At 47.3% G+C, this 27,663-nt stretch overlaps 1 protein-coding gene across 2 annotated transcripts; it reads right to left on the bottom strand.

The window, feature by feature from the left end:
• Positions 1 to 3,165: 3,165 nt before the first annotated feature.
• On the bottom strand, positions 3,166 to 21,878 carry PDCD6 (programmed cell death 6). 2 transcript variants are annotated; one of them, XM_053913513.2, is made up of 6 exons: positions 21,667 to 21,878; positions 20,643 to 20,704; positions 12,012 to 12,056; positions 10,157 to 10,315; positions 6,137 to 6,246; positions 3,166 to 3,738 (listed from the first exon to the last, which is right to left on the bottom strand). In XM_053913513.2, the coding sequence occupies exons 1-6, from the start codon at positions 21,777 to 21,779 to the stop codon at positions 3,640 to 3,642; spliced, it is 588 nt and encodes a 195-aa protein (XP_053769488.1). In that variant the 5' UTR covers positions 21,780 to 21,878; the 3' UTR covers positions 3,166 to 3,639. The 2 variants fall into 2 exon arrangements, with proteins under 2 accessions (XP_053769488.1, XP_053769493.1); XM_053913518.2 differs by having other exon boundaries at positions 10,163 to 10,315.
• Positions 21,879 to 27,663: the final 5,785 nt, after the last annotated feature.

Genomic DNA, 27,663 nt, shown 5'->3' with positions numbered 1-27,663 from the left:
GAGGCTGACATGGGCTGGCTTCCTGGAGCCTCTAATCTATGGGGTAAGACATTGGTCAAATAATCACAGGCACACATTCACACTCACACACACACGCACATCCATACACTCACACACATCCACACATGTGCGTGCATGTGTGCATGCAGTGCAGGGTGAGGGTCTGGGTACCAGGTGGGCACACACTGCCAAGCTGCTCAGGTCCCCATCTTCCAGGGCAGCCTGGCAGCCTGTCCGCATGGGCACCTTGGTCAGAGGGGACAAGAGGAGGGCCCAGTGGGGACTCCATGGGGACTGACTCAGCCATACAACAGAGATCTGCCCTCTGCTTGGCCTGCAACCCTTGCCCTCCTCAGATGAAGGGTAACAGACCCCATCTCTGGCAGCCTGACCCCTGGTGGTGACGCCCCCCCCCCCCGCCCCCGCCGTCCTGACCCCCACCCCCACCGTCCTGACCCCCACCCCCACCTGCTCTCCTCCTTGGCCAGACTCTAGACTGGGATAGGAGACTCTCCCAGCTGGCAACAGTGACCTCAGGGGTCACTGCAGAGGAGGCCAAGGTCAGATGTCCTGACTGTTCTGGGACTATTGTCCTCTTCACAAACAACTGGATGAGAACTCCAGGGGTCTTGAGGAGGTTTTTCATTTCTCTACCAGTCAATTAGGAGCTGGGTCAATACACTGTTCAAATGGCAAGAGAAGGAGCTGTAATAGCATGTGACTGGGAGCAGTGACCAGGGATAGGGAACAGGAGATTGGGGACAGAGACAGGGGACCTGGGACTGAGGATGGGAGACAGGGATAGGGGTGGAGGACTAGGGATGGGGGCTGGGGAGGAGTTATGGGGAAGGAAGGATGGGGGGTAGAGGACAAGAATGGAGGACTGAGAGGAGTAATGGGGAACAAAGGAAGGGAAATGGGACAGGGACTGGGTACAGTGGTGGCCTTTGCAGCTTGCCTGGATTAACCTCCCTGTGACCTTGCCAGGCCAGGCCATCTGCTCAGCAGTGCTTCTGCTCGTCCCAAACACCCGACTCCAAGTGGACCCGATGCAGCATGAGCAGAGCAACTTGATGAACGAAAAGCTGCTAGTCAGTGTTCGCACAACTTTCTAGTGGCGTTGTTGCCTCCCCACCACCTTGAGCCCCACTGTCCCCGATTGCTGGGTAGCTTCTGTGAATTCCATGCTGGCAGGTCAGAATGTGGCAGCTGGTGCCCGAGGTGTGATGCACTGCCCCCGTGTGGCCAACTACTTGTGGACTGCGTTCGGAGCCCTTTACCTTCCTGCCCTCCTGCCAAGGGAGCCTGGTGGCTCAGGAGGGCTTGCTCACCACCCTTCCGGTAGCCTTGCGCTCCAGTAAGGTCCCCTTGACCCCCAAAGCTCACCTGCCTCTCTGGCAGTCCAGTGAGCAGAGTTGGCTCCCCCCACCACAGCCTCAGAGACTGCCAAACGCCCTCACATTCAGCATCTCCCACTCCTCACGGTGTCTCCACTGGCCAAAACCCTTGACTCCCACTGAGAGGATCTGCGCCACACACCTGAATATCTGTACCAGACACCTGAGTGCCTCAGTACCAAACACCTGAGCACACCTGTACCATACACCTGGGAGCATCTGTACCACAAACCTGAGCGTATCCGTATCTTACCTGATAGTATTACCACACATCTGAGCAACTCTATACCTTACCTGAGTATCTATACCACACGCCTGTACCTTCTCTGAATGTGCACCACATACCTAAGCACATCTGTATCATACCTGAGTACCTGCACCATACCTGAGTACATCCAGCATACCTGTACCTTACCTGAATCTATACCACACATCTGGGCACGTCCATACCTTACCTATCTGCTCAACTGAGCACATCTGTACTTTACCTGAATCTGCACACCTGCACACATCTGTATATTAAAAAATACCTGCACCACACAACTGAGTTGATAAGAAGCCCATAGTATTTTCAATAGGAACAGCTCTCCCTGCTAGTGAGGATGAGACCTTAAACCATCTACAATCTGACCTTTTCTTTCCAAGTGTCTGTCTCACCTTCTCTAAATCAGGAATGCAGAGCTAATCACATTCACACACCACCTCCTCACTGTGGCTGATAGTGTGATAGAACAGGCCTCTCAGCACCCACTGACACTGAGTGATCCCTGGAGATTAAATACGGTGTACTTGTGGGAAGGTGCCTCACCAGGGCCTTGAACCACCTTTGCTGAGACCAGTTTCCTAGGGTTCCAGGCTGATTCCAGGGCCCAAAGGGCTTCAGGTGCAGGGTAGGCAGGGTACAGCATACAGTGGGTGGACTGGGAAAGCCAGCATTTGCAGGATGGGGCACAGAACATGACAAGGCTGGACGAGTGGTGATGCCTGCTGCTCTCACTCTAAGCTTGGAGTCTTCACAGGCCTGAAATCAAGGGAGAAATGGGAGTGTCGTCTCCATGAGCACCTCTAGTCGCTGTGGTATGTGGCACAGGAAGAGGGACAGGGAAGCAACAGAGGTTACCAGGTACAGGCAGCGTGGGTGTGGGACTTAGTAGATGGAAGATGCTGAGTCCAATGTGTCCATGAGGACCCAGGGAGAAGTCACCTGAGCACTGGACTTGTGGGACTCACGAAGTCGATTCTTGGGCCTGAAGACCTCATGGAATCTGGAGCTTGGGGCCTGGGGGTCTGAAAGCTGCTTGTATTTGCAAATTTAGGGTTTGGGGTCAGGAGATTGACCTCATGAAAGTAGAACTTGGGGTCCTGTGCTGGTGCTGTGTCGTAAGAGTGTCAACATCCAGAGAGGCACCCAACATGCACAAGAGTGGAAATCCTCAGAACCAACCCCCCACCCCCCCAGTCCTGGTTGGGGGAAGCACTTAAAGGGGGAGGGGCAGAAACAGCTTAAGGCAATTCCTTGTGTGACTGACCACACACTCACTTCACTTTCGTGTTTGAAAACTCAGTAGCAGACGATCACAGGGTTCAGAGTGAAGGACAAAAACACACCTCTCAACTACCCTGGGATTTGTATGAAGTCCTCTGAGATTTAAACAAACTCCTAGAACAGGATGGATGGGATTAACTCATTTCCATAAGTGAGTTGTGTGGATACCTGGAGGTGTCCCAAGCCCCTCAAAGCTCCCCTCACGAGCACGTCAGAGATGGATCAGGACAAGGGGCACATTGCTTTATTGCTTATGTTACATAGTCAAATAAATACAATAAACCCCTTTATTAAAAAGTAAGGCACATGAAAAGCCTTCTGTGCAAGTTCTGTGTAATTTTAAAATTCCTATTGGCTAATAAAAGTTTTTCCACTGTAGAATTAGAGCTATATAGAAAAGCACATGATGAATGTTTTACATGCAGAATACGTGAACCATTATTATACCTTACCTCATGGCACAAACAGTCCCAAATCAAATGCCTGTATGTGAATAATATGACTGTTGTTGCTACTGCAAAAATGTTAATCAGCCTATCCACATATGTACAGTTGGGTCCCCAAATATGAATTATATAAAATCTAAAGGAAGAACAGCAGCTACTGCATCCATGCTCCGTTTCGTTAAATGTAAAAGATTTGGCATTTTCAGTCTTTTTTCCCGCAAGTCACGTTGCTACTTGTAAAAGGCCAGTGTTATACGATGCTGAAGACCATGGAGAGATACTGTTCATATGACACCTGAATCCAGCCGTCCTGATCTGTATCATAGCGTCTGAATATGTCTGTCAACCTCTGGGGAAAAAAACCACAAGCATTTAGATCTTGATATTAAACAGAAGGAACAAAATGAATTTGGCAGAAAGACATTCAGAAGCCAGTTTTGGAAGCATTCATGTCTCCATACCCCGTGACAGAGACCAGCACAGGGAAGCATGGGTGGGGGATTCCTGCCCACTTCCCAAGCCAGGCCTGGCCCCAGCAGGTGATGCTCAGCACACAGCATGGAAGGGCAGGTCTCCCCGCACCAGTTCAAGGTCTATCCTGCCCGCCATGTTCTCCTGTCTGCCGATCTTCCATCCCAAGTCAGACCATTCAAAAGCAGAAAAGAGACCACCCGTACCCAACAGCAGAAATTAGGAAAGGCCCGCCCCAGACGATAGGGCTGGCAACCACAAAAGGTCCTGGAGAATCATAATGCCAAGAGAAGAAATCAAAGCCTGGGTTCATCATGACCTTGGTGGCCAGCCAGCCGCCCAGAGCAGGGCCCACAGAAAGGTTGGAGTCTGGTCATGTGGGCTGTGCATGCCCTAGTCTCCCTGGGGCTCTACCTGTTGTCCCTCCAGAGCTGGGGCAAGGAAGTGGCTACAACAAATGGGGCCTGACACAGGTGACCATCCCCTCGGTGTCAGCAAGGAACATTCCAGCATATGTGCATAATGACAGAAACCACCAGCAGTACTTAACTCTGGTTTGAAGAACAATGGGCAATCTTTTTTAATGTTTTAATTGTATTTTTCCAAGATTTCTACAAGGTTATTTAAAGGATTTTATTTATTTATTTTTAGAGGGGAAAGGAGGGAGAAAAAGAGGGAGAAAAAACATCTATGTAAGAGAGAAACATTGATCAGTTGCCTCTCGTACACACCTTAACTAGGGACTGAACTTGCATCCCAGGTATGTGCCCTGACTGGGAATCAATCACCTGGCGACCTTTCGCTCTGCAGGACAAAGCCCAACCAAGTAAGCCACACTGGTCAGGGCTCTACAAGTTTTCATGTTATTTTGTCAGAAACAATTTTCAAAAACCCTTTTTCTTTTTGTAAGAAGGCAGATGAAGGAAAACATTAAACATTTTGAGGGCTTTCCACTTGTGGCCTGCAGCTCTTCTTTTCAATTCCCCACCTCTGTCCAGCATTTAGGGTCATTCTTGAAGTGTGGGTGGGACTAGGAACTGGCAATCAGGCCCCAAGCACAGCTTCTGGAGGCCTGCCTGGAGGCAGTGGCTGGCCTGTTCTTGGCCCAGAGGGAGCTTCTCAGGGGATTTATCACATTACCTCAGCTGCTAAGCATATATGCAGTAACCTTTGCTTAGACAGAAAAATAAGGATCGTATGTTTATTTATAGAATAATCTCAAATGAAAATCCTAAGGAAATCAGACACAGCTCCTAATGAGATTTTTACACTGCACCTTTTTCTAGAGCGTCCCAAACACTGCAAACATGTAACTCAACCTCACCAGACCCTGAGAGACAGACGAGGTCAAGCTCTCGCATCTCAGATATCTGAAGCCTAAGAGTTAACAGGCTTGGATCTGGAGAGAGAATGACCCACCAGATTCACTGGGAAGGAAATCAGAAACTTCCCTTTAATGACCTATCCTTTCAACAAGAAAAAAAATCTGAGAACGTTTTTAAAAATTCCAAATTACATTTAGAAACCTCATGCTGTTCACATCTTCAGTGAATTTTAAAGCTGACAAAATTTTGGAACCTCAACTTGGATTTAAGTTGCTTGCACTTATCTTCTAGAGGTGAGTTCTGCAAAATATTGATGGAAAAAACATTCTCTTTCCATAAGTGGAATTTGCTTCAGAATAATGGGGGAGGAGGTTACAGAGTTATTATAATTCACTGACCACGAGTGATAACAGTTGAATCTGAGTGACAGGCACACGGGTTCATTTGACTGTTGTCTCTGTTACTGTTAAAATTTTTTTGCCGTAGGACAGACATCTCAGAAACATGGGGAAATGGGACGCGCAGGGTTCAGCGTGACCCACGAGCTCCACTGCATACTGGCAGGAATGGCGCCAACACCTGCACAAGGACCCGTGAGCTCCGGACCCAGGCTGGGGATTTGGAGCTCACCTCACACAGGAAGGCAGGGCGGCAGGAAGACCATGTGGAAAATCTGCCCATTTCCTCAGAATAAAAACACAGTAAAAACAGCAGAGTATACATGTAAACAACCCGCTGGATATGGGGAAAGAAAACCACCTCTTCCGAATGGACTGCTCTGTAGTATTTCCAGGGGGAGAAAGAGCACTACTGTTTAAAAAATAGTTCTCCAAAGGCCAAAGGAAAGACTAACTTTTAGAAGCTTCAGGAACTAATCTTATATATGCCTGACTCCACTTTATCGCAGAGTCCAGACTGGCATTTCCTTTTTCCTCCGAGGAGCCCAGTTACCTGCAACACGATGCAGCCCTGGATGAAGTCATCAAAGGCGATCTGTCCCCGTCCTTGTCTGTCAAATTTTCGGATGAGGATGTCGTGAAACTGGTCAGAGAGCCGGTAGCCTTGAAAAGGAATCAGAGTAAATAGAGTGCCAGGAGAACAGGTGTTTCCTTCAGAACCACACTCGCCCTCCTCCCCAACAGGCCACGTCTCTTACCACAACTGATAATAAATGCTCTGGGCTGGGGGGGAACACACGGTGCACATTCATTCAAATGCATGAGCATTTGACTCTAAACCACTCACTACTCTACACTACTCTAAACTACTACTCATGAGCAAATGACTCTAAACTACATGAGTCATTCAGCAGTGACCACTGCCAACAGGCCAGTGTCTTCCCGAAGGGTGAGGAGAAACTGGAGGCTGGACCACACCATGAGCTGAAGGACCCCGTGAACTCACTAGTTCACATCATACCCACAGTCCACTGGGCGGCCCCACCACTGACCACCCTACAAGGTACCCAGGCCAAGTTTCTTGAATGCATTGGGGTGCTCAGTTTAAAACTCCTCTACTGATAGATTTTATTACATTTATTAACATAGATGTGAAAGTTCTGAATAGTTCAGCTGCCCTGGGTTACTCTTTACTAGAGTGTTTTGCAAGATAAAATATCACTGACATCTTCCAGTTAAACAAAACGTAAACCTAAGGAGGAAACAGATTAATCGATAGATATCTCCCCCACAGAAATGAACGAGGAAATTAAACATTATAAGGAGTAAAAGAGCCTCACAAAGTTCAAAACCACTACGGGTTCACAAATGTCATGGCAAAGGGTCACTAACTCCATTTTCAATTTACTAGATGTGTCTTGAAAAGACCTCCAGCAGGAAGATGGGTCTGAAGACGTGTGAACGCACAGTCCCTCGGGTGTGGGAAAAGCCTGCGGGCCAACTGGACAAGGACACCTGCTTCCTTCTCCTTCCTCCCCTCTGAATCCCACTATCTGTGTGACCAAGGTATCCTTACTTATTCAGGAGACAAGATCCAGGTGCCAAAATATTTTTACTGGTTTTCAGTCTTGCTGCAGGCTTTGCAAGGAAATGCACACCATACTGTCTGAGCGAATGTCACAGTTAATTACCCGTATGAACACTTAACACTTTACTAAAAAAGATTTAAACATGCAAACGTGATGGTACCTTCTTGAGAGGCCAGCGTGCTTTGCACGTCTCTATGACTTAAATCCCGATCTCCCTCCCTACAAGCTCAGGAGAAGACAGGACGCCTGACTTAGAAAGAAACAGCAGGTCCTGGATAGCTGTCACTCCTCCTGGCCCCTATGATTCTCATCTCCTCACAGCAGCACCTGTCCCTGTGGTCAGGTAAGACAGAGACCCAGGCTGGCGAGGGCTGAGCTTGGGACACCAGGACGAGGCCATGCCTATTCGGGCGCAACAGTCTCCTGCCCAGAACGGGAAAGGACAGACAAGAGTGACGACACAGTCTCTCCACAATCTACAGACAACTGGAAGCAGCTTGTATTGCCCCTGGCACCAACTTCCAGTGACCCTGGTCCTCAATACCACTGCTGGGAAAACGAAAGCAAAGAAAATCAGACCAGAAAAATAAATGATGGACAAACCATAGAAAGAAGAATATTTTTATCTGAGAGGCCAAAATCTGGGAGCAGCCAGTTCTCTACCAGGTCCTTTCAGTAAAAATCCATGTAGCAATAATTAAAAGGAGGTGCACTCTGCTGTGGCCCCCACAGCCTGGAGCCCTGGTTGGGACTGGCTGCCCTTTCAAACTGGTGTGCTGGCCGCAGGGTCATGCCCAACCTGTAGATAAGCACCTTTCTGCTTCTGAATAAAAAGGAGACAAAGCAAATGCAGCAAAAAGATAGAAAATGGTTGAAAATGAGTTATGAGTAAATAGAGGTTCATTACATTTCACAAAGTTTTCATTATAAACATTACACTGGCTCAGCAGCTGACAAGGCCCAGGAGGAAGAAAGAAGAGCTGGGTGTGGAGCTGCCCCGGAGACCTGTACTGCCTGAGTCAACTCCACCTGAGAGGCTGTGGCCTCCACGCTGCCAGGAGTGAGGGCTGTGCCTCATGCCCCTTCTCATTTCTAGGTCTCTGTACGTGGCATATAGCACATACTACTATGAGTTTAAACATGAAGGGACTGTCAAATCCAGCACGTGTGCCAGTCAGTCACTCAGTGCTGCCAGGGCTGGCCTGAGACACCAGCACGGAGCTGACAAAGGTCCGAGGGCCCCTTAGGGCTCAATCCTCCCAAATCTCCCCATGCATCTGCTGAGCTAAATTTAGCCCCTGCTTACCAGAGGCAAGATACCTGTTCTTAGGGATCAAAACTGAACAGAACATCTTGCTTTTGTGGCACATTTCCTAATACTATAGAAAATCTTCCAAAATAATCAATATGGGAAAAGGATGACAATGTTCCTTGCACAGAAAACAAGGCTTCAGAAAAGCCCTGGAAAATCAAGAACCAATCACAGGAAGAAACTTTTTAGATTAAAAGAAGAAACACTGCAAAAGGTATTTACTTTCTCCAGAGAAAGGTCCAAAGCAGGAAGCATCTCAGCACTCATGTGTGAGGGGCCTGCCAGTTCCTGACCACTCGGGGTCTCTGCCTGACCTGCACGGCTCTGCCATCGCTGCAGCCGTCCTGGATCTGACCAGTACTGGGAGGCCCGAGAGTTCCGGGTCATAACGTTCCATATAAGCGTTTCCACCATCAGCTCCAAGGACACAGTGTTCACAGCACTAAGTAAAAAAAGAGGGCTCTGGGCTTCACAAGGTTAGACAATGTTGTGTTCTGTGACCCATGATACCTGAGGTCACTTAACTGGAAATCATTCACAGGATTTGGGCTCCTCCCTCCCAAGTTCTTTCCAGCCTGGCCAGGCCCCCTGGCTCCTTCTCTCCCAGACTTCCCTCAGACCTCTACCAGGTCCCCTACCTAAGGGAAGAACAAGGTCAGCTGCATTCCAAGTTCCAACTCAGAGAACCTGAGGTCCACGTCCTGCCCAAACTGACCACACAGACTTCCTGTGCCGTCCCACAGCCTCCACCTGATACTATGTTTGAGTTCATGAGACAAGAAAAAAAATGATGGAAAGAGAAGACAGCTGTAAAGCACGTGATCAGAGGAAAATGGAGGGGGCAGGACCATATTAACCACCACAAGAAGTGAAATGTAGTTTATATTATTAAAACTTGAAATACCTAGAAAACAGTACATCATAATCTAACTTTTTTTTCTTTCTAGGAGGCATTTATAAGCAGCCTTTTAAGAAAAACAGAAGGGGTTTTGTCATAGGGGCCCAGTGAACACAGGGCTGAGTGAAACTGTCCCAAATTAGAATCTCAGTGTAACTTCAACCTTGGAGAAGTCCGTCAATATTTCGATTTTTCCTCTATTAAAAGAAAACCCACGACTTCCTCTCAGACCCATGCTGTAGTATTGGAAGGCCCGCTGGCCCCTCTGGAAAGGTACCATGTGCGCACTCCTGACCGCACTGCACACACACACGGACATGCACTTGAGAATGGGGGCCTTCACTGACCCTGCCGCCCTACGCGAGGCCCGCCATGTGCACTGCAGCTCAGAGTCATGCCCTATGTGTATTGTATAATCTTCCTGTGTATTCTGATGTATCATGAAATATAAGCTGCCCTACACTGTTTTTTTTTTTCTCCACTTACTCACTTTAAATTGTTTCAAAGCCACATTCTCAATGTGCTTGTGATGTCATTTCAATTCACAAAACATAAACGATTGCATAGCCCTTATCTCATTTTGGATGAAAACAATGCATCAAAAAAACTGCGTAAGTCTCCAATAAAATCAAAATATAAATCCGTGTGACATAAACAAGTATTTCACATAGACTGGGTTAAAAAAATCAGTTAAGTTGAACAAAGTAAAAAGTACTTTAATGGTACCTAGTTTCCAAAATGAAACATGCTACACAATCAAGGTAAATGAATTACCAAAACCTGAGAGTGCTTGCTTGAGCTCGTTCTTGTCAATCATCCCTGAATTGTCCCTGTCGTAGGTGCGGAAGACATTCTGCCAGTCTGTGATGTACTTCCAGACGCCTGTGAACTCGTTGAAGTTCACACCAGCCTTGTTCTCGCGGTCAAACATTGCTGAGAGGAAAAGGAGTGTGAGTGGTGGCAGTGAATGGAATCTCAACGTTATTCACCAAGAAACACAGCCCCAGCAGCTATCTCCCCACATATCCAGCAGACCTGGGTACCTTTGGGCCCAGCATGGCGCTCAGCCAGTGAATCCCTAAGTGTTGCTGCTAAACATGCTCATTGGCTGGCCGGGGCAAGACCACCTCTGCTGGGGAGGGGCAGAGACACCGTCACCCAGCCATAGCCCCCATGAAAAGGGAAGTGCAAGCAAAACACACTATTAGAGTCATAATAAAAAGAATACTTCACACTGAAGTAGGTTCTACAGAAGCGGAACCACTGGTGGGTGCTCTTGCGTTGCCAAGAAGACGCCAGAGCTAAGTTCTCCTTACTCTCAGCTCCCAGTTCTGGGCCTAGAGCCCGGAGTCCCCTCCATTCCCCAGGACTGACAAACTCCAGAGGCCGCCACTTCAATGAGAAAGAGACTCTATCAGGGGTGTCCAACCTTTTGGTGTCTCTGGGCCACCCTGGAAGAAGAAAGGTTGTCTTGGGTCACACATTAAATACACTGTAACATGTAATCAACAGAAAAATTTACGATTTTGTGTTGGGCCGCATTCATAGCCATCCTGGGCTGTGTGCGGCTCACAGGCTGCAGGTTGGACACCCCTGCAGTCTACTGGCTTTATTATTATTTTTTTAAAGATTTTATTTATTTTTTAGAGAGCGGAGAAGGGAGGGACAAAGAGAGGGAGAGAAACATGGATGTTCGAGAGAAATATCAATGGGTTGCCTCTTGCATGCCCCCAGCCAGGGACCTGGCCCGCACCCAAGCATGTGCCCTCATCGGGAATCGAACTGGCAACCTTTTGGTTCGCAGGCCAGCACTCAACCCACTGAACCACACCAGCCAAAGAGGGACTCTATTGGCTTTAATGCTTCCTTAGTAAGACCTGCCTGTCATTTTAAAAAATATCAGCCCAATTCCAGGTCCAAATACAAAAGAACCTAAAACTACATTTAAATAAAATTGCAAAATGGCTAAAACATATGTATATAAAAACTCAGCCTGAATCAATGCCATAAGGAAAATGATAAGTCATTCGGTGTCTCCTCAGCTAAGGAGATTAATGTAAGCCTGCAGCATCAGTGTCCCTGGTTTGGTCAGAAGCACATTACATTCAGTGAAGTTCCATGTCATAAAAACCAGGGGACTCCTCAAGTCTGAGGTCGCATGGGATAAGGACTGTGTGTGGAGCATGCAGTCCAGTGTGTGCACAAAACCCTTAGGGTTGGGAACTGAAAGGCCAGATCAGATGTACACTGACAGTAAAGAATCCGCCCTGGCCAGGTGACTCGGTTGGTTGGAGCGTCATCCTGTACATCAAAAAGGTTGCTGGTTCGACCCCCGGTCCGGGCACATACCTAGGTTTTGGGTTCAATTCTCAGTCGGTGTGTGTACAGAAGGCAACCAATAGGTGTTACTCTGATTCTCTCTTTCTCTTCCTTCCTCGCCCTCTAAAATCAATAAACATAATCTCAGGCAAGGATTAAAGGAAAGAATCAGTGTGGGCCACAGAAGGGCAGGATGAAGAAGGTCCCCATCTAACAAGAGTGCTGGGAGAATAAGGTAGGAAGCACATGCTGCACCAAGCAGCTGACACCTGATTGCCTGTACAGGCAGGATGCCAGCACCCTTACTTACATATGATTGACCTGACAGTCACGGGATTAAATGGAGTCCAGGTACCTGAAAACAAAGAGGAACTAAAGTGAGAGAGAGTGATTTGTACCTTTATTGATTTTTATACTCAGTAAAAACAAAGTAAAAGAAAATGTTTTCAATGTGGAGGAAAAGCAGTATTTCTGCCTAGCCCTCGTTTCTACAAAAATAGCCCATTTCCCTTCTATATATACAACCGTTTCGGCTCTGGGGGACACACAGAGACCTACACCCGACCTTTGAGCTGGGGTGGGCTGGAGAGTCTGCTGGTGCCACACCTCACACTCAGGGACACGGGGCCCTGGAGAACCTCCTAAGTCCACACCCACCCAATTCAGGGCTTGTCCAGGCTTCTAACCCTCACATGTGCCCCTCCAAACACATGCACATCCTCCACCCAACTCCCACCTCCCCTTCAGGCCTCAGGTGAAATGCTTCCTCAGGGAGCTTTCCCTGAGTCCCCACACTCTAGGTAGCTAAGTTAAAGCCATCTGTTCTGCTTGTGCCTTCTGGCTGCCCCTTCACCACACCTGCAACGGTCATTACTCCAGGAAGGCTGGTCCTCCCAAGAAAGCACAGGCTCATGTGTCCCCACCCAGGCCTGGCACACATCAGCGCTGGACAGCACCTTTGTGCAGGCTTCACAGACCTCTGGGGAGAGTTGGGCAGGAGTATGTATATAAAGGTTTAGGAAAAGTCAGTATTATTGGAAACCAGTATAAAAGCAAAACTATGTTACAGAAAAATTCCACACACAGGGGAGTATCACTGCTTCACCCATGCCTGCTGGCCCTTCCCCCCCCCTTAGTGGCTCCATGAACAGAACAGGGTTTCACGGAAGATAACCCACCACTGACCAGAAGCCAGGAACCACAGGCCCCCACTGGAGTTTCTTCCTTCCTTTGTGTTCCTGCTACCTGATACGGTCTAAGTGACCAAGGAGAAGAGTTGTGAGTGCGGGCCGAACTGAGCTGTCTGTGCAGAGCTGGAGTGGTTAGTCCACCCCGACCGCGCCTATCAACCCCGGGCTGCCAGCAAATGACTTGGTGGAACAAGTGTTAAACAAAAGCAGTCCAAGTGAACTAATTAAGTAAGGCTGCACACACAGGCCCTCCCGTGGTGAGGGCCAGGGGCCCCGACAGGCAGATGTGGAGTGCACAGATGGCGCACCCCAGAGAGGCAGGCCGAGGGGACCCAGCCGTGCTGGGGGAATCTGAGAACTGAAGGGTCTGGGCGGAGTCAATGACAGAGGGACCTGGAATGTGGAGAAGGGCTCCGGACAACCACTTGTCCTTGTTACCCAAATGGGACCTGACTCTCCACAGAAACCAGGGGGGCAGTAACAGCCAACAGGTAATTGACTCTCAGTCCTGTGGTCTGGGTCCCAGGCTTAATCAAAGGTTAACAACCCACAATGAAGCCGAAACGCCGCAATGTGCAGACATTTTACATTTTGGTTATATTAAGCATTAAATGCACTGGCCCTGGCTGGTATGGCTCAGTGGACTGAATGCCAGCCTGAGAACCAAAGGGTCGCAGGTTGGATTCCCAGTCAGGGTACATGTCTGGGTTGTGGGCCAGGTCCTCAGTAGGGGGCGTGTGAGAGGCAACCACACATTGATGTTTCTCTCACTCTCTCTTCTTCCCTTCCCCTCTCTCTAAAAATAAATAAATAAAATATTTAAAAAATAAATAAACAAACCTGAGTGTCAGCCTGAAAACCTAAGCAGCTTATGAAACAGTTTTCTGTAAGAAAATACACTGTAAGGCCAATAAGGCACATTCAACAGCGCTTGCTGGACACAGAGGCCACATCCTACAAGTGGGTTTTTCTAAGAGCCCTTCACCCTCAGCGAGCCTCTACCCCAGGTTTCCTGGGCCGGCTGTGACTTCAAACATTCCCATTTGCTCCTTCCAGTAACTGACGTGTCCAGAAACACCAGAACCACCCAGCTTGCAAAAGATTTCCTGTCAGACTTTTACAGAGGAATGTATGTTCACTGTATTGTCTCAACTGCACCTCAAAGAACACCCCCCAAAAAATCCCCAAGCAAAAAACCTGGGAACACTACTATTTCCCATGTAAACTGAGTACACAACTTTTCACCCATAATTTGGAAACGGTGCTAACACCTGAAGCAACGCTGCACGAATGGCAAGCTTATGGAACACGCTGCAGTCTGCAGGGTGGTCAGTCCTCATAGGGGGCTTTAGCCTTTTCCAACTTAAACTCCAAGCACACAATTGATTTTAGGAATTTATATCTGCTCCCTTCTCACTCTGCTCTGCGATAATACTGGGTTGGCCAAAAGTCCTTACGGTTTTTTTCCTGTAAAATGAAAGACCCATTTTTTTCATTTTCACCAATAACTTTATTGATTTGGGTATTTTGAGTATGTTGGCTATCTCCCACATGGTATGACGCTGATTGTTCTCAGTTAATGTCTTGATTTGATTGCTATCAACTTCAACTGGTTTACCTGACTGTGGAGCACTGTCCAGCGAGAAATCTACAGCATGAAATTTCATAAACCAATTTAGACACATTTGATCAATCACAGCACTTTCTCCATACATTGCACAAATCTTTTTTTTGTTTGTTGCATTTTTATATTTCCTGAAATAATAAAGCATAATAGGCTGAAAATGTTGCTATTTTCTTCTATCTTCAATATTAAAATGGCTACACAAAAATTCACCAATTTTGCTAAGTTTTCAGAATGCACGCTGTGTGACAGCTGTCACAATACAATCTAACAAAACTGTTTCAGATGAAGTGAGACAGCTAAGCGCTGTAAGAGCTATCTCACGGAAAAAAAACAAACGAACTTTTTGGCCAACCCAATATATCATCTTTTTACTCTCCAAAGAGTTTTCTTTCTTGAAATTATGTCCTATTAACCACAAATTTAAATTTTGGTTGATGAAGACTGTAGTGATGGTGAAGGGTTAAGTCTTCACAATATCTCGCATACATACAACTGAAATGTTACCTAAGTACTTAGAATTTTTTTTGCGAGGGGGCGGGCAAAAGACTTTTCCCATCATCACTGGCGATCTCTGTGTGTTTTCCTGCAGCAGACCCAGAATCCAGCCTTCCTGGGCTTTTCTGCCAGGGGAACCTGTGAGGAGGGGGTAGAAGTGCCGCAGGCCCCGGATGCCATTCAACACAGGGATGTGCGAGGACTTTGGTGCCTCCTTAGATTCAGCAAAATCCCACGTTTCACCAGTCATCTTCAGTTACAGCTTCTAACAGCCACGACTGGAAGCACGGCCTTTCTGTAAAGTCGAATGAATACTGACCGACAGCACAACAATGCCTATACCCTTTGATCTGATAAATGCCCCTTCTAGAAACGTGTTCTATGAGACTTTGGGTCCAATCACTGCAATAGTAACATTAATGAAAATTAAAACAATCTAAGAGTCTAACGGTGAACACTGTGAACTCCATTCGGGCAGATACGACATTGTCTTGCAGTTCTGGACCAGGCAGGGCGGCACCTGGTGGAGATGGGCTTGGCTGCAGGGGGAAAGGGATCTCACTTCAGCTGTCCTGTTTTTACACCCAAAAACACTGAGGCCAGGAACGCTGTGACCTGCCTAGGCTCATGCAGTAATCTATCGGCAAAGTCGGGTCACCCAATCCCAGCCTTCCTTGTTTCTATCTGAAACTCTGGTGGGCAAGTTTCTAGGAAGAGCAGATGTGACAGGCTGTACTGAGGGTCCCCAGACCTCCCTCAGGCTTGATAACTAGCTAGGGCGACAACACTCATGGTCAGTTTGGTACAGCAAAAGGACAGAAAGTAAAACCAGCAGAGGGAAAGGCACTGGGACAAGTCTGGGGAGACCAGGCACAGCTTCTAGACTGCTACATGTAGTCACACAGGACAAGCTTGATCCTCCAGCGACAGGCTCATGACACATGGGAAGTGCTTGCTATCAACCAGAGAAGCTCCCCTGAGCCAGGGAGCCCAGGGTTTCTCTTGGGGATCAGTCACTGAAGCTCCTGAAGCCCGGAGGGAAGACAGGTGCTTGCCAGCACCAAACTCTATGGGAACTTTCCAGGCAAACGGGTACAATGCGCTTAAGGCCCTCAGTGGGAGAAACACTCTTATCAGTCAGAACATTCCAGAGGCAGTCAATCATCCAGCAGGGCCCCTTCCTGGAAACGTGCAGGCTCTGAGTAACCCAGCCTGCTGAGTCAGCCCTCACCTGCATACAGGCAGATGGGGGTTGCAGGTGAACCTCACTCCTTCTGCTACATCTGGGCAACAAACACCATCACCCACAACAATGGGTTGGGGCAGGACAGGGATGCAACTGCAGGGACTGTGTGCTCGGATGGTCTCATTTCCCTCATTCTTTCAAATATGGGATCCCAAAGACAACTGGAACTCTATTTTGGTAAAAATGTCTTTAAAAGAATATATGAATTACTACTTTTTAAAGCATAGCTAAAAATGCCTCCTCAAAATACACCAATATCTTATGTTAAGGCAAACCTTAAAGCACAAAAAAGAGGCTTGAGCAAAATTAACTTCCCTTAATTCCAAAAAATAGCATTAAAGTAAAAAAATAAATAAGTACCTAAAAGTCAAGACAGTCTGTGACAAGTTATTTTAAAATGAAGGCACAAGAACAGTGCCCTGTCTCTTCAGACCCACTGGCCACACAAGTCCTGAGAGCAGTCATTTCTGGAGGCTTTCCTACAAAGGACTCAGTGTGTGGGGCCCACAAAAGCCCTTTTCCGAGATGGTTTCAGCTCGACTTTAAACAGAGAGCACTCCAAACCACAGGTCTAACTGAAGTGAAAAACCATGCTGTTCTGTAACTCCAGTTTCTCACCAGCAGCAAACTACTGAAAATGATTTCCTGAAATAGACCAATAGCCTAGTTCTAATGTGAAAACAGAAGTCTTTTCCTGGGAGAAAAGTAAGAACTGAAAGCAACGCCAATCATATCAGCTACAGGAATTCAAGGAGCAAGGAGAACTGACACTGCCTATCCAGAAAGCAGCTTGGTCCTTGTTCAGGAGGAGACAGCTACAAAAATGGTTACAGAAGACGAAGAGAAAGGAACACATCAAAGACAAAGAAATGCTGTTCAAAGGCAGGGGCAGCACACACCAACGTGGGAGGAAAGGGGTTTGAAGGCACGGTGGTATGGGTGGAGTCTGTCTTACCGGGAGGAGAGGTGGGCACTCTAGACAGAAGGAACAGAGATCTGAGGCTGGGGTGGACATGGCCGGGCACCAGAAGCATTTGGCCACCAACATGGAGACAGGTGGGAAAGCACCAGGGTCAGCAAGGGCCTGACTGAGGAGCAAACCTGAGGCAGAACGTGAGCAGCGACACAGAGGTGCACCAGCAGCACACTTCTGGATTCGAGTCCTGACTTTATCAGTGAGAGCTACGAAAAGCAAGTAAGGTGGTGGTAATACCGTCACCTCCTGTGGGACACTGTGAAAGGACTAGAAACCTGTACTCATTAATCACCTGCCTTTCTGCAGAACGAAGTTTATGAAGCCCTGGCCAGGTATTTCAGTTGGTTAGTGTTGTCCCGATACACTGTGGTTGTGGGTCCAAGTCAGGGCACGTACAAGAAGCAACCAATGAATACACAAATAAGTGGAACAACACATCGATATTTGTCTCTCCCTCTCCCTACTCCTCTTCCTCTGTCTCTCTCTTTAAAAAAAAAATCAATGAATTTTTTTAAAAAAGAAGTTTATAAAGACAGTCAGTCATGAAAGTAAATTTTAATTATGCTGGAAAAGTAGGAAGAAAGTGAGGAGTCTGAGGCTATATCCATGAGGCTTACCTCCTAAACTCTAAATTCTTGTTACCAGTGAACCACAAATTTAACTAAATTTTTAGCAGGTAATTTGAAGAGAAAAACCTAATTGCTTAGAAGATTGTGTTTGTTGTTACAATGTTCTTAATTTCAATGTCTCTGGTTATATTTTGTTTGCTTTTTTCTTTTGTTGATTATGTTCCAGTTAAAGGTGAGATCGTATGGTATTTGTCCCTTACCGCCTGGCTTATTTCACTTAGCATAACGCTCTCCAGTTCCATCCATGCCATTATAGCCACAGGGGATTGGGGAGGGGATAGTGGGGAGAGGGGTCTACAGGAGCTACTATAAAGGACACAAGGACAAAATCAAGGGGGAGGGTAGAGGTGGGGGAGGGAGGTGGGACTGGCTGGGGTGGGGTGGAGGGAAGGGGTGAAAATGCAGACAATTGTAACTGAATAAAAACAAATAAATTAATTAAAAAAAAAAGAAGATTGTGTTTGTAAAATACAAACAAAACAGAGGGATCATCACAGCGGCTTAGTACACAGGAAGCACCACATTCCGAGGGAGAAGTGACATGGCCATCTCTCTGGGGCTGCCCCAGAGGGCACAGTGACCGCAAGGCCACCTTTGTCAGGTTGAATGACTGCTTCACGGGGCTAGTTTAATGGCCCCCCCAAAAAGCTGAGGAATCCCACAGGGCAATTCAAGAAAGGCAACTCTAGAGGGGCCACTGTGAGATGGGGCCCAATACATACTGGGTTAATCCAGGTGTTGATTTTTAAGCACCTGAGAAGGGGGGAATGGTCATCCTTTGGACAATTCTGTTAAAAATTCTCAATCAAGCAGGCTCCTGGTTGAGATTTAGTAGCAGTGGAGTTCAAGACTATGTTCTGACAGAGCAAAGAGCCATATGCTCCAACAACAAGTGTAACCAGGGGGCCGTGCTGACACCTCTAGTTAAAGACACAGGGGCCTAACCCTTAGGACAGAACAGAGGGTCCCCCACTCACACCTGTGGGGCTCAAACAACAATGCTGACTGTGGGACAGAGTTTGTCACGTGCCCAGCACACTGCCCACATGTAGTGGATGCTCACTAGAGGATAACCATCACCACTGTCATGAGGGAAAGAAAAGCCATCAAAGACTCGAGGCGGCTCTTTAGCCAGTAACAGTGGCAGTAACACCACTCTTCCTCATCCCTCACCAGTGCTCTACATGCACTTCCTCGATTCACTGTCCCAGGAACTGTGGGACACAGACCCAGACAGGTCAAGCCCCTGCTCAAGGTCACATTCCTAGAACTGGTAGAGCCTGGGTTTGAATCCAGGGAGGCTGACCCCCTGAGCCCACCCACGGTGGACAGGTTCAGAGTATGTGACCATCACTCCCAACTGAGCAGGTTTCACACAAACCCTACACCTGGGCAGCACCCTCAAAACTGAATAGCAAAAGCACAAAAAGATGTCCAAGTGGACTGCAAATCAGTCCTCCCTCCCTGGAAAAGAGCTCAAAAGACAAGACTCCATGGGGCACTCTCACTGTCCTGGCCACCATCTTTAACATCCGCCACAACTAACATATGATGTGAAGAAACCATGTATTTTGGTCAACATTTGCTAAGTTTTAAGCCAGGATCTGCCAGATTGTAGCGTGCTGGATTCCAGGTGCTCTGGACATCTTTCATCTTTCCAGCAACCCTGTCTGCTACTTGCCCTACTGTAACTCAAGCACTGGGGACACAAATTAAAAATAAAAAGGGGTTAATAACGATCAGAGAAGAATCGAGAAGGCACAATCGTCAAGACAGAAGTAATGGAATTTCTAAATTTTCTGAAAATAATCTATATAAATACACGTGAAGTTGTACACCAACATCTGTGGCCTAAATGTAAGTAGTGGAAATAAAGTCAAAGAGGGGTATCTACCCCTCTTTAAAGTGAATGTACTAATGTAGATACAAATCTTTAGCTTCATGCAAATCATGAGGCGATAAAACACACTAGCAATGCGTTCCTGGTACGTGCTGACAGTGAGGGGCGCATCCCCTCTTTAACACCATCCCCCGCACTGGGAGGCAGGGTGTGCACCCTTGGTCTTTTCCACTCCCTCGTCCAGTCTTTCTGCAGCATCCAACTGCTTGCCACTAATAAAAAGTAATAAAAATGAGCCTTTCAACATCTTTATGACATCTTAAAATCAACCCCTTTTCTAGCATATTTCTAGTGAGAAGGCAAGCTACAAAAGAAAGAATCAGAAAGGACAGTGCATCTGAGGGATTAAAAAAAGGACAACGCAGTCAGGACATTTAACAGAGTAAAAGATCTCTAGCAGTACTTCCACAGATTAATCACCGGATTGACACTGGCAAAAACTCAACTCCAGGGAGAGCCGGTAACACACCACCCACAAGAGCTGTAACCCTCTTCCTTGTCTGAATGCCTCTAATTTTGCCACTGACAAGACCACCCCCCTCCAATCTGGTGGTCCCTGGTGGCCCTCTCCAGGAGGGTCACAAAGACCAGTTACCTAAGACATTCAGTGAACTCCAAGATACGGGAAGGATATCTGCTGTACAAATCTAAACTTCTATCCTCCCCTAAAACCTACACCTCCAACCTGCACTTCTCAAACAGCAGTTCCCCACGCTGATCCACAGTTCTTCCCAAGGCACTCCGAGCAGCACTGACAACACACACAGGGCCACGTGGCAAAATAAGTCAGAGCCGCCTCCAGCACGTGCCAATAATCATCAGATCCACAGGGGGGTCTGGGCTGCAGTTTGAATTCCTGATGGCCAAGTCCCACTCACCGTTGGACAGTGCTTGCTGAAGCTCATTGTCGGATATCACGCCGCTCCTGTCTTTATCAACCCTACAAAATCAAGACCAGTTCACCTGGTGATTAGAAGTGCACCAAAAACAAACTATGCAAGCACAAACATTTAACCCCACTGACCATCCAACATTAATTGTGGCACGTTTCTTCCCACGGAGCTTTCACTTTGTTCTGCTGGGGACAAGGGAAACGCTAGGGCCCCTCCCTCATCCTCAGCACTCCACCTGCCAAAAAGTCCAAGTTGGTTCACAGGCCTTTTCCTTCGACTCTCCCTGGGCCTGAGTTCCCCCTGCACCAGGTTCTCTCTTGTTCACAAACAAGAAAAGATTTTCTCAATCAAGTCATTCCCTGGCCATGCATCACCCGAGTTCCCGTCATTTATTCACTGGAAGGACGGCCAGGGACAGAAGGAGCTCAGGTAAAGATCACCTGTCCCGGCAGCCATCTCGTCCTAGCTTCTTTCCTAGCTGCTGGCATTTTAATAGCGCTGGGGCAGAGTCTTGTTTCTGTTTATCTAAAACTAGCATCGCCAGGAGAATCGTCCGGAGCAGCAAGAGCCCGCCCCTCAACTGAGGGTTTTTAGCTGTTAGAGGGAGGGGTGGAGGCTGGGCGTCCTCGACAGCTTCCACACCTCGGGAGAGGTCCGGCGCCTGGGAAGACCCGGAGATAAAAGGGCCAGGGCCAGGGACGGGAGGGGAGGAAGGAGAGCAAGCGAGCAGAGCGGAGGCCTTGGGAATGGCTGGGCTGTGGGGGGAAGTTGGGGCAGGAGGCCAGAAGGACGGGGCAAGGCTAAGGGAGGGGAGTGACCGGGAGCGGGCCAGAGTGAAAGCTAGGGAGAGGCCGGGGGTGGGGGGTGCAGGGGGAGCGAGCGAGCCTGGAGAGAAGCGAAGGGAGAAAATTGAGCAGGAAGCTGTGGGGAGGCTGCGGGGAGGCCGGAGTGCAGGCTGGGGAGAGGCCGGGGGTTGAGCGGTGGAGGAGCGGAGGCCGGCGGACCTCACCTCTGAAAGACGTTCCACAGGAAGCTCTGGTCCGGCAGGGCCGCGCCCACTGCTGGGCCGGGGCCGGGGCCGGGGCCGGCCCCGGGGCCCGGGCGGTAGGGGTAGGCGGCCATGGGCCCACGGGTGAGGATAGGCTGGGGAGTCGGAGGCGACACTAAACGCCTCGGGGTAGCTGCACTTCCGCCTCTGCCGAGGGCGTGGCCCGGAGCTCAGTCCACTTCCAGAAGCAACCGGAAGTGCGTGTCCCCGAGAAGGTCACGGGGCCTGAGGTTGCCAATCCCTTTGCGGCCCCCCTTCCTTGATGTCAGCCGCTTCCGGGTTCGGGTACCGCCTGCGTCAGCTCCGCCGAGCGCGCGTGAGGGTCGTGAGTGCCGGAAGGGGTTCCGCCCCCGCACCTTTAGTTCGTGCACCGACAGAGTCGTGAAAGCGAATGTGACTCGGGGGAGGACGTGCTTGGCACATCCTTGGCGTTTCTCTGGCTTTTCCAGCCCCTGTCCCAGCTGGCTTCCTCACGTTGTGTCACCAGCGCGCCTTTCCCGGGCCTCACTAGAGGCTCTCGGTGCTTGCGGACCCGGGACCCCTCGCTTCCGGCCGGGCTGTCCCCGTCTCCCAGTGACAGACACCGCCCTCATTTGGACTGTTGTGCCACTCTGAGCGTTTTTAGCGGGGTCCCTGCTTTAGGGCACTCAGGACCCCCTCCTGTCCGCCAGCTCGCCCCTCCCGCCCAGGTCCGGACGCAGTTTTTTCCTGGGCATCCGTAGACTTCCAGTTTCGCATGCCTTTAAAGTGATTCAATGATCGCTGACTCGTTTCATCCTCAGAGCTGGGATGTGGAAGGAACGGGAGCCAAGGACATGGCCTTTTATTGGAGGCACCTGAGACTTTGCTCCCTGTGGACACGAATCCATTATTCAGCGCTCTGGGCACAGCTGCAGATCTAACCCGCGATCATTCTCCCAACTGTTACCCTCTGCCCCACTTAACACTGGGCCGCATGCTGGAGGGTTCTCCCAAGTTCTACAAAAACATTAAAATATTCTGTGACCACGGCATTCACCCGCGGTACTAATCCTCAAACCTTTTCAACAATGTGAGTCTTTTTCTCATGACCTGGTGAATTAAGTGACTTCTAGTTTGCTCTTCATAAAGCATTCACATCACTTGAACAGTCCTTTCTAGATTTTCCACAGCTCTTTGATCTGTAGTGTTTGAAATCCATCTTTATATCCCATCTCTGGCTCCTGTTTTGTTCTTTCGATCTCTACAAAGTTAATAACTATGATTTTCCAAACCAATTTGTAAGTTCTAGTACCGTGTGCATAGGGAAACTTCAGCAAGAAACATCTCAGCGGCTGCAGGGGGCCCTGCTTGCCTCTCTCCACAGTGACACCAGTTTCCACCAACCCCTGGCCAATTCTCCAGCCTGGACTGGCCCAGCCAACACCATCCGTGGGGCCCCAAAGGGCCCCATTCTATTTTCTGTTTAGTTCTTGGGGTGGGGAACGATTCATTCAAGGTAGGAATCACTTACTGGATGCTTACGATGAGCTAGAATCTACCCTAGTGTTTAAGTGATACTTCATGTAATCTTCATATTAGCACCTGGTAGTAAGGTATCGTACTAAGGTCCACATTTTACTGATGAGAAAACCATGGCTGGCCTAAGGTCAAATGGGCAATTTACTCTTTTTTCTGCATTACCTCAGTGGTGGCAAGGCTGACTCTTAAAAGGGAGATTAATTAGTAGGAAGTAAGGGTTTGTAGAAAAATCACCGCTGCCCCATGTATATCCATATAAATGTACAAATGCGCTTAGAAAGGATTCACCAGACAGGCCTGGAGCACTCACAAACCAGGCAGGCTCAGTCCCTCCCTTCACCGCACCCCCCAATCTAAGGAACCTCTGGCTCTGTGAGGCGGAGCAGTGCATGTGGGTGGCACACCTGTGCTGCACTGCTAGGGCTCGACCAGGCCTTCAAGTCATCGCCATTGATGAGGGGCATTGCCTGGGGTCCTGTCACCACATCACGAAGATGTACAGCAACAATGGAGACCACCTTCTGCCAAGAGCAGGAGGCCGATCATCTCCTGCCCCTGGTTCTGCTGACTCAGTCATTTAAAGTATTGATGTGCTTGCCACTATCTCCTCGCCTATCTCGGGATTCAGTTCCCTCCTAACCAGGTCTGCTCTAAACTTTCCATTTAGATGGTGCTCCTGGATGGAGGAGGAAATAAGCTGAAAGACAACACTGCTTTCTTCTGTACATTAATGTTATCACACAATGTATCAAATCTCAGGCCAGTCTTTCCTTTTAGTCTAGTTTCTCTGAGCTAATTGGGAAATGGCTCTTTTATTATCCTTAGAATTTCTCTACACATTGGTTCTATCTGGATGCTGGAATTCCTAACACTTTCCACGGTCCACCCTCTTGTTCATTCTGTCTTTGGCGTACAATTAGTTTTCTGTAAATATGTTAAACAAATGGAAGACGAATTTTGTATGCATCTTACCTTAACAGATTATGTCTTCTCATCAGCTGCACTGTGACACTTGCAAAGTGGGTAACTTTCCTTTTTTGGTCACTCTCCCTTTTACGGGCTGTGGTGTAGAATTTTAGGGGACAGAGCCCACCACACCCAGCCTTCCCCTTCCTTCCCTATATTCTTGTCAGAATTCAGTATGAAAATGTATGCCCTACCACTTTTCGTCAGGCTCCTTACGGAGTAGTCAATTTATCAAATGTATGCTGTTTCCTTAGATACTAGCGAATGTCTGTATTAGCATTGGCCAATAGAACTTTCTGCAAAGATAACTCTTTTGTTTGTGCTGTCTAATCCAAATGTACTTGCCATGTGCAGCTACTAAGCACTTGAAAATGGATCAAGGTAGTTTGGGAATGGAATTTTGAATTTAATTTTAATGAACTTAAATGTAAATAGCCATGTGGTTATGGTTATTGCTATGGCAGTGCAAGGCTAAGTATTTTACTGTATGTCTTACCTTTTAGTTCTTTTAATCCACACAATTAGAAATTATCCACATAATCTCTTTGGACATTATTCTATTTTCTTTCTATCTTGACTCATTTTTTTTTGTCTAGTTTGTCAATTTCCCTAGTACAGGTGGGTTCATATAAAAACTGTGAACACATTTTATAAACCCTTTCCAGTGTGAAATATTCTGTCCCATGGCTCAGCCAGAGTCCCATAGAAACTTACACTTCCAGGGTACCCATGCTGGTGGTTTTCTTAGTCTCCAAATACTCGTGAAAATAGCTTGAAGGTTTTTTTGTTCAGAAGGAGACAGACAAGAAAACCGCAACAGTTATTTCTTTGAATCCTAATTGGCCCTTTCACTGTTATCCTGTTGTGCTTCAGGGGTACCTGTGCTTTTAATTCATTGTCCTAATACTGAAATGTTGCTCAAAATCCTGTATTAACACTTTGACTTAGTTTACAAAATCCTCTGGCATATACCTTCTCATTACATCTACTGGTTGGGATGAAACTCTACAGTAGTCAGTTGTTTTTCTGTTTGCTCATGAAAATTACCTCCTTCATGTTTGTTGGAGCACATCATTCCTTGCGGGTGGTTTTCAAAGTGTGGCCCTTGGACATGAATTCCTTAACAATCTGTCAATGAGATTACTGTGCACCCTCAAGTTCCAGAACCACTGTATGAGGGATTGCTAAATGGCGGTCTTCAAATCCTATTATTCCTTATTTATTTATAGGAATTCCTCTGTAAAGAACTTTCCCTAATCAACTAGGTTATCCTGAGTTGCGATTTGTAGAAAAAAGGCAGGATAATTGTTTATTTTCCTTTAAATGTCCATTTTCAGTGTTGGGGAGTTGGTACCCTAGTTACTTCCAAGAGTGACCAGTTATGTTTTTGTTTGGTTTTGGCTGTTTTTCTTTTTTTAAACTATCATTATATGTTCAGTTAAAAAAATCTATATATTTTAGACAGAGAGAGCAACATCGATTTGTTCCACTTATTCATGCATTCATTGGTTGCTTCTTATATATGCCCTGACCAGAGAGCAAACCTGCAACCTTGGTGTATCCGAGCAACACTCTAACCAGCTGAGCTACACAGCCAGGGCTAGACATTCAACATTAGACATTAGACACTTTAATACATTCAGTGTTTCAGTCAGATGCGATCATTATTGTTTGCTGGCTCCCACGCACCCTCTACATGGTCCCAGTGGTCTCCGATGTTTTCCTGGCTTTCAATTAGAAGACTATTTGGGTTCATCTTACACATTTCCTCCCTTGGCCCAGGAACCAGGAATCTGAGGAGGCCTGGTCTCTTGCAGTGGGATACGGTATGCAGGCCACAATCCAGGTGCTTGGGCTGTCCACTGCTACTAGGGCAGCACGAGCAAATGTGAATATTTTAGAACAAAGAACAAGTTTACACCACAGTATAGGGTTTTCACCTCTCTGATTTTGAATGTTTCTTCTTTTGTAAAAAAAATCTTAACTTTTAACATTTAAATCTTAAGTAACATAATTACCTATTAGCTTTAACTTATACTACATAATTTCAAAAGATAAATACCAACATTACTACCAATAATGAGATTACTGATTGAAATTTAGGACTTCTTAGGGGCTCTATTTCTTGTTAGATTCTAGTTTCCTAAAGTTGTAGACTCAGTGCCACTTAAAATAATATTCTCCTTTGTGTGACTGTCACAGCTAGATTTGTGGTTGGGTTGCAGACACTGGATGCTGTCCCTGAGCACTCACCAGACCTGTGCGGCCCCTTGCTTCTTGCCCCAAGAACCTGCAACTCTGCCCCAGGGTTTTCTTTGGTGGTAGAAGTGTGGCATGGGGCAGGGCAAGGAGTTTTGACACCCTGGATGTAGCCTTCAACCCATGAAACAGACCAGTCCCCTCGCTCGTGAACTACTGGCTCAGAGGCATGGATGAATCTCAATTACCATGCTGAGTAGAGAAACCAAAGAAGGTATCACATGCTGTATGTTTCCACTTATATGAAATGTAGAGAATGCCTAGCCCTGGCCAGGTAGCTCAGTTTGTTAGTGTTGTCCCAATATGCCAAGGATGAGGGTTTGATCTCCGGTCAGGGCACATACAAGCAACCAATGAATGCATTAAATAAATGGAACAACGAATCTATGTTTCTCTTTCTCCCTAAAGAAAAAAACAAACAAACAAAAATAAGGGAGCACCTTGACAATGTAGGGAATGCAAACTAACCTGTAAGAATGGGGAACAGATCAGTGGTTCCCTGTGGACTGGTGGGGGAGAAGGGGAGGTAGGTATTTGGGGTTGGTAAATATGTTTATCTTCTGCCAATTATACCGCAAAAAAATGTTAACAATGACAATGAAAAAAACAGAAGAAAAGCTATACTAAGATAAAATTCCTCATTGTGTGAGTAGTTAACAACCAGAAGCCTGCCATCACATTTCTTTGCAAAGCAGGACTCTCACACATTGCTGATGGGAAAGGCAATTTGACAATATCTGACAAAAGGTGACCCAGCGATTCTACACCAAGGACTCCACCTCAAAGAAACTGGCAAAGAAAATGCCTTCACACACACAGTTATTCATTGTGGCGTCAGTAATGCTGGAAACCACACAGATGTCTACACGAGGGGACAGGGTCCATGCAGCAGTGGAGTACTGTGAAGCCACGCAAGGAATGAGGGCAACTAAACTGATGATGAGGAATAACCAACCCTAGGACATACAGTTTATATAATGCAAATACCTATTTGCTTTCTTTTCTTCTTAAAACACTGGAGAAATAAAGTGATGCTCTGGGGGGTGGAGAGAGGGCACAGGGACAATTAAGGAGGTGAGCTCTGAATACAGTAAGACTTTGAAATCACACAAATATTTAACATATTTACAAACTTTAAAAGTTTTAAGACAATCTCTAAAACTGAGAAATAGGATCTGAAATGAATGAACACAACTGCCTTGTTGGATTCCAGAAAAGCTGACTGAGACAAGA

Source organism: Desmodus rotundus, chromosome 1 (genome assembly GCF_022682495.2).
Source record: "Desmodus rotundus isolate HL8 chromosome 1, HLdesRot8A.1, whole genome shotgun sequence".
In the NCBI taxonomy this organism is placed as follows: domain Eukaryota; kingdom Metazoa; phylum Chordata; class Mammalia; order Chiroptera; family Phyllostomidae; genus Desmodus; species Desmodus rotundus.
This window is presented reverse-complemented; position numbering and strand designations above follow the sequence as displayed.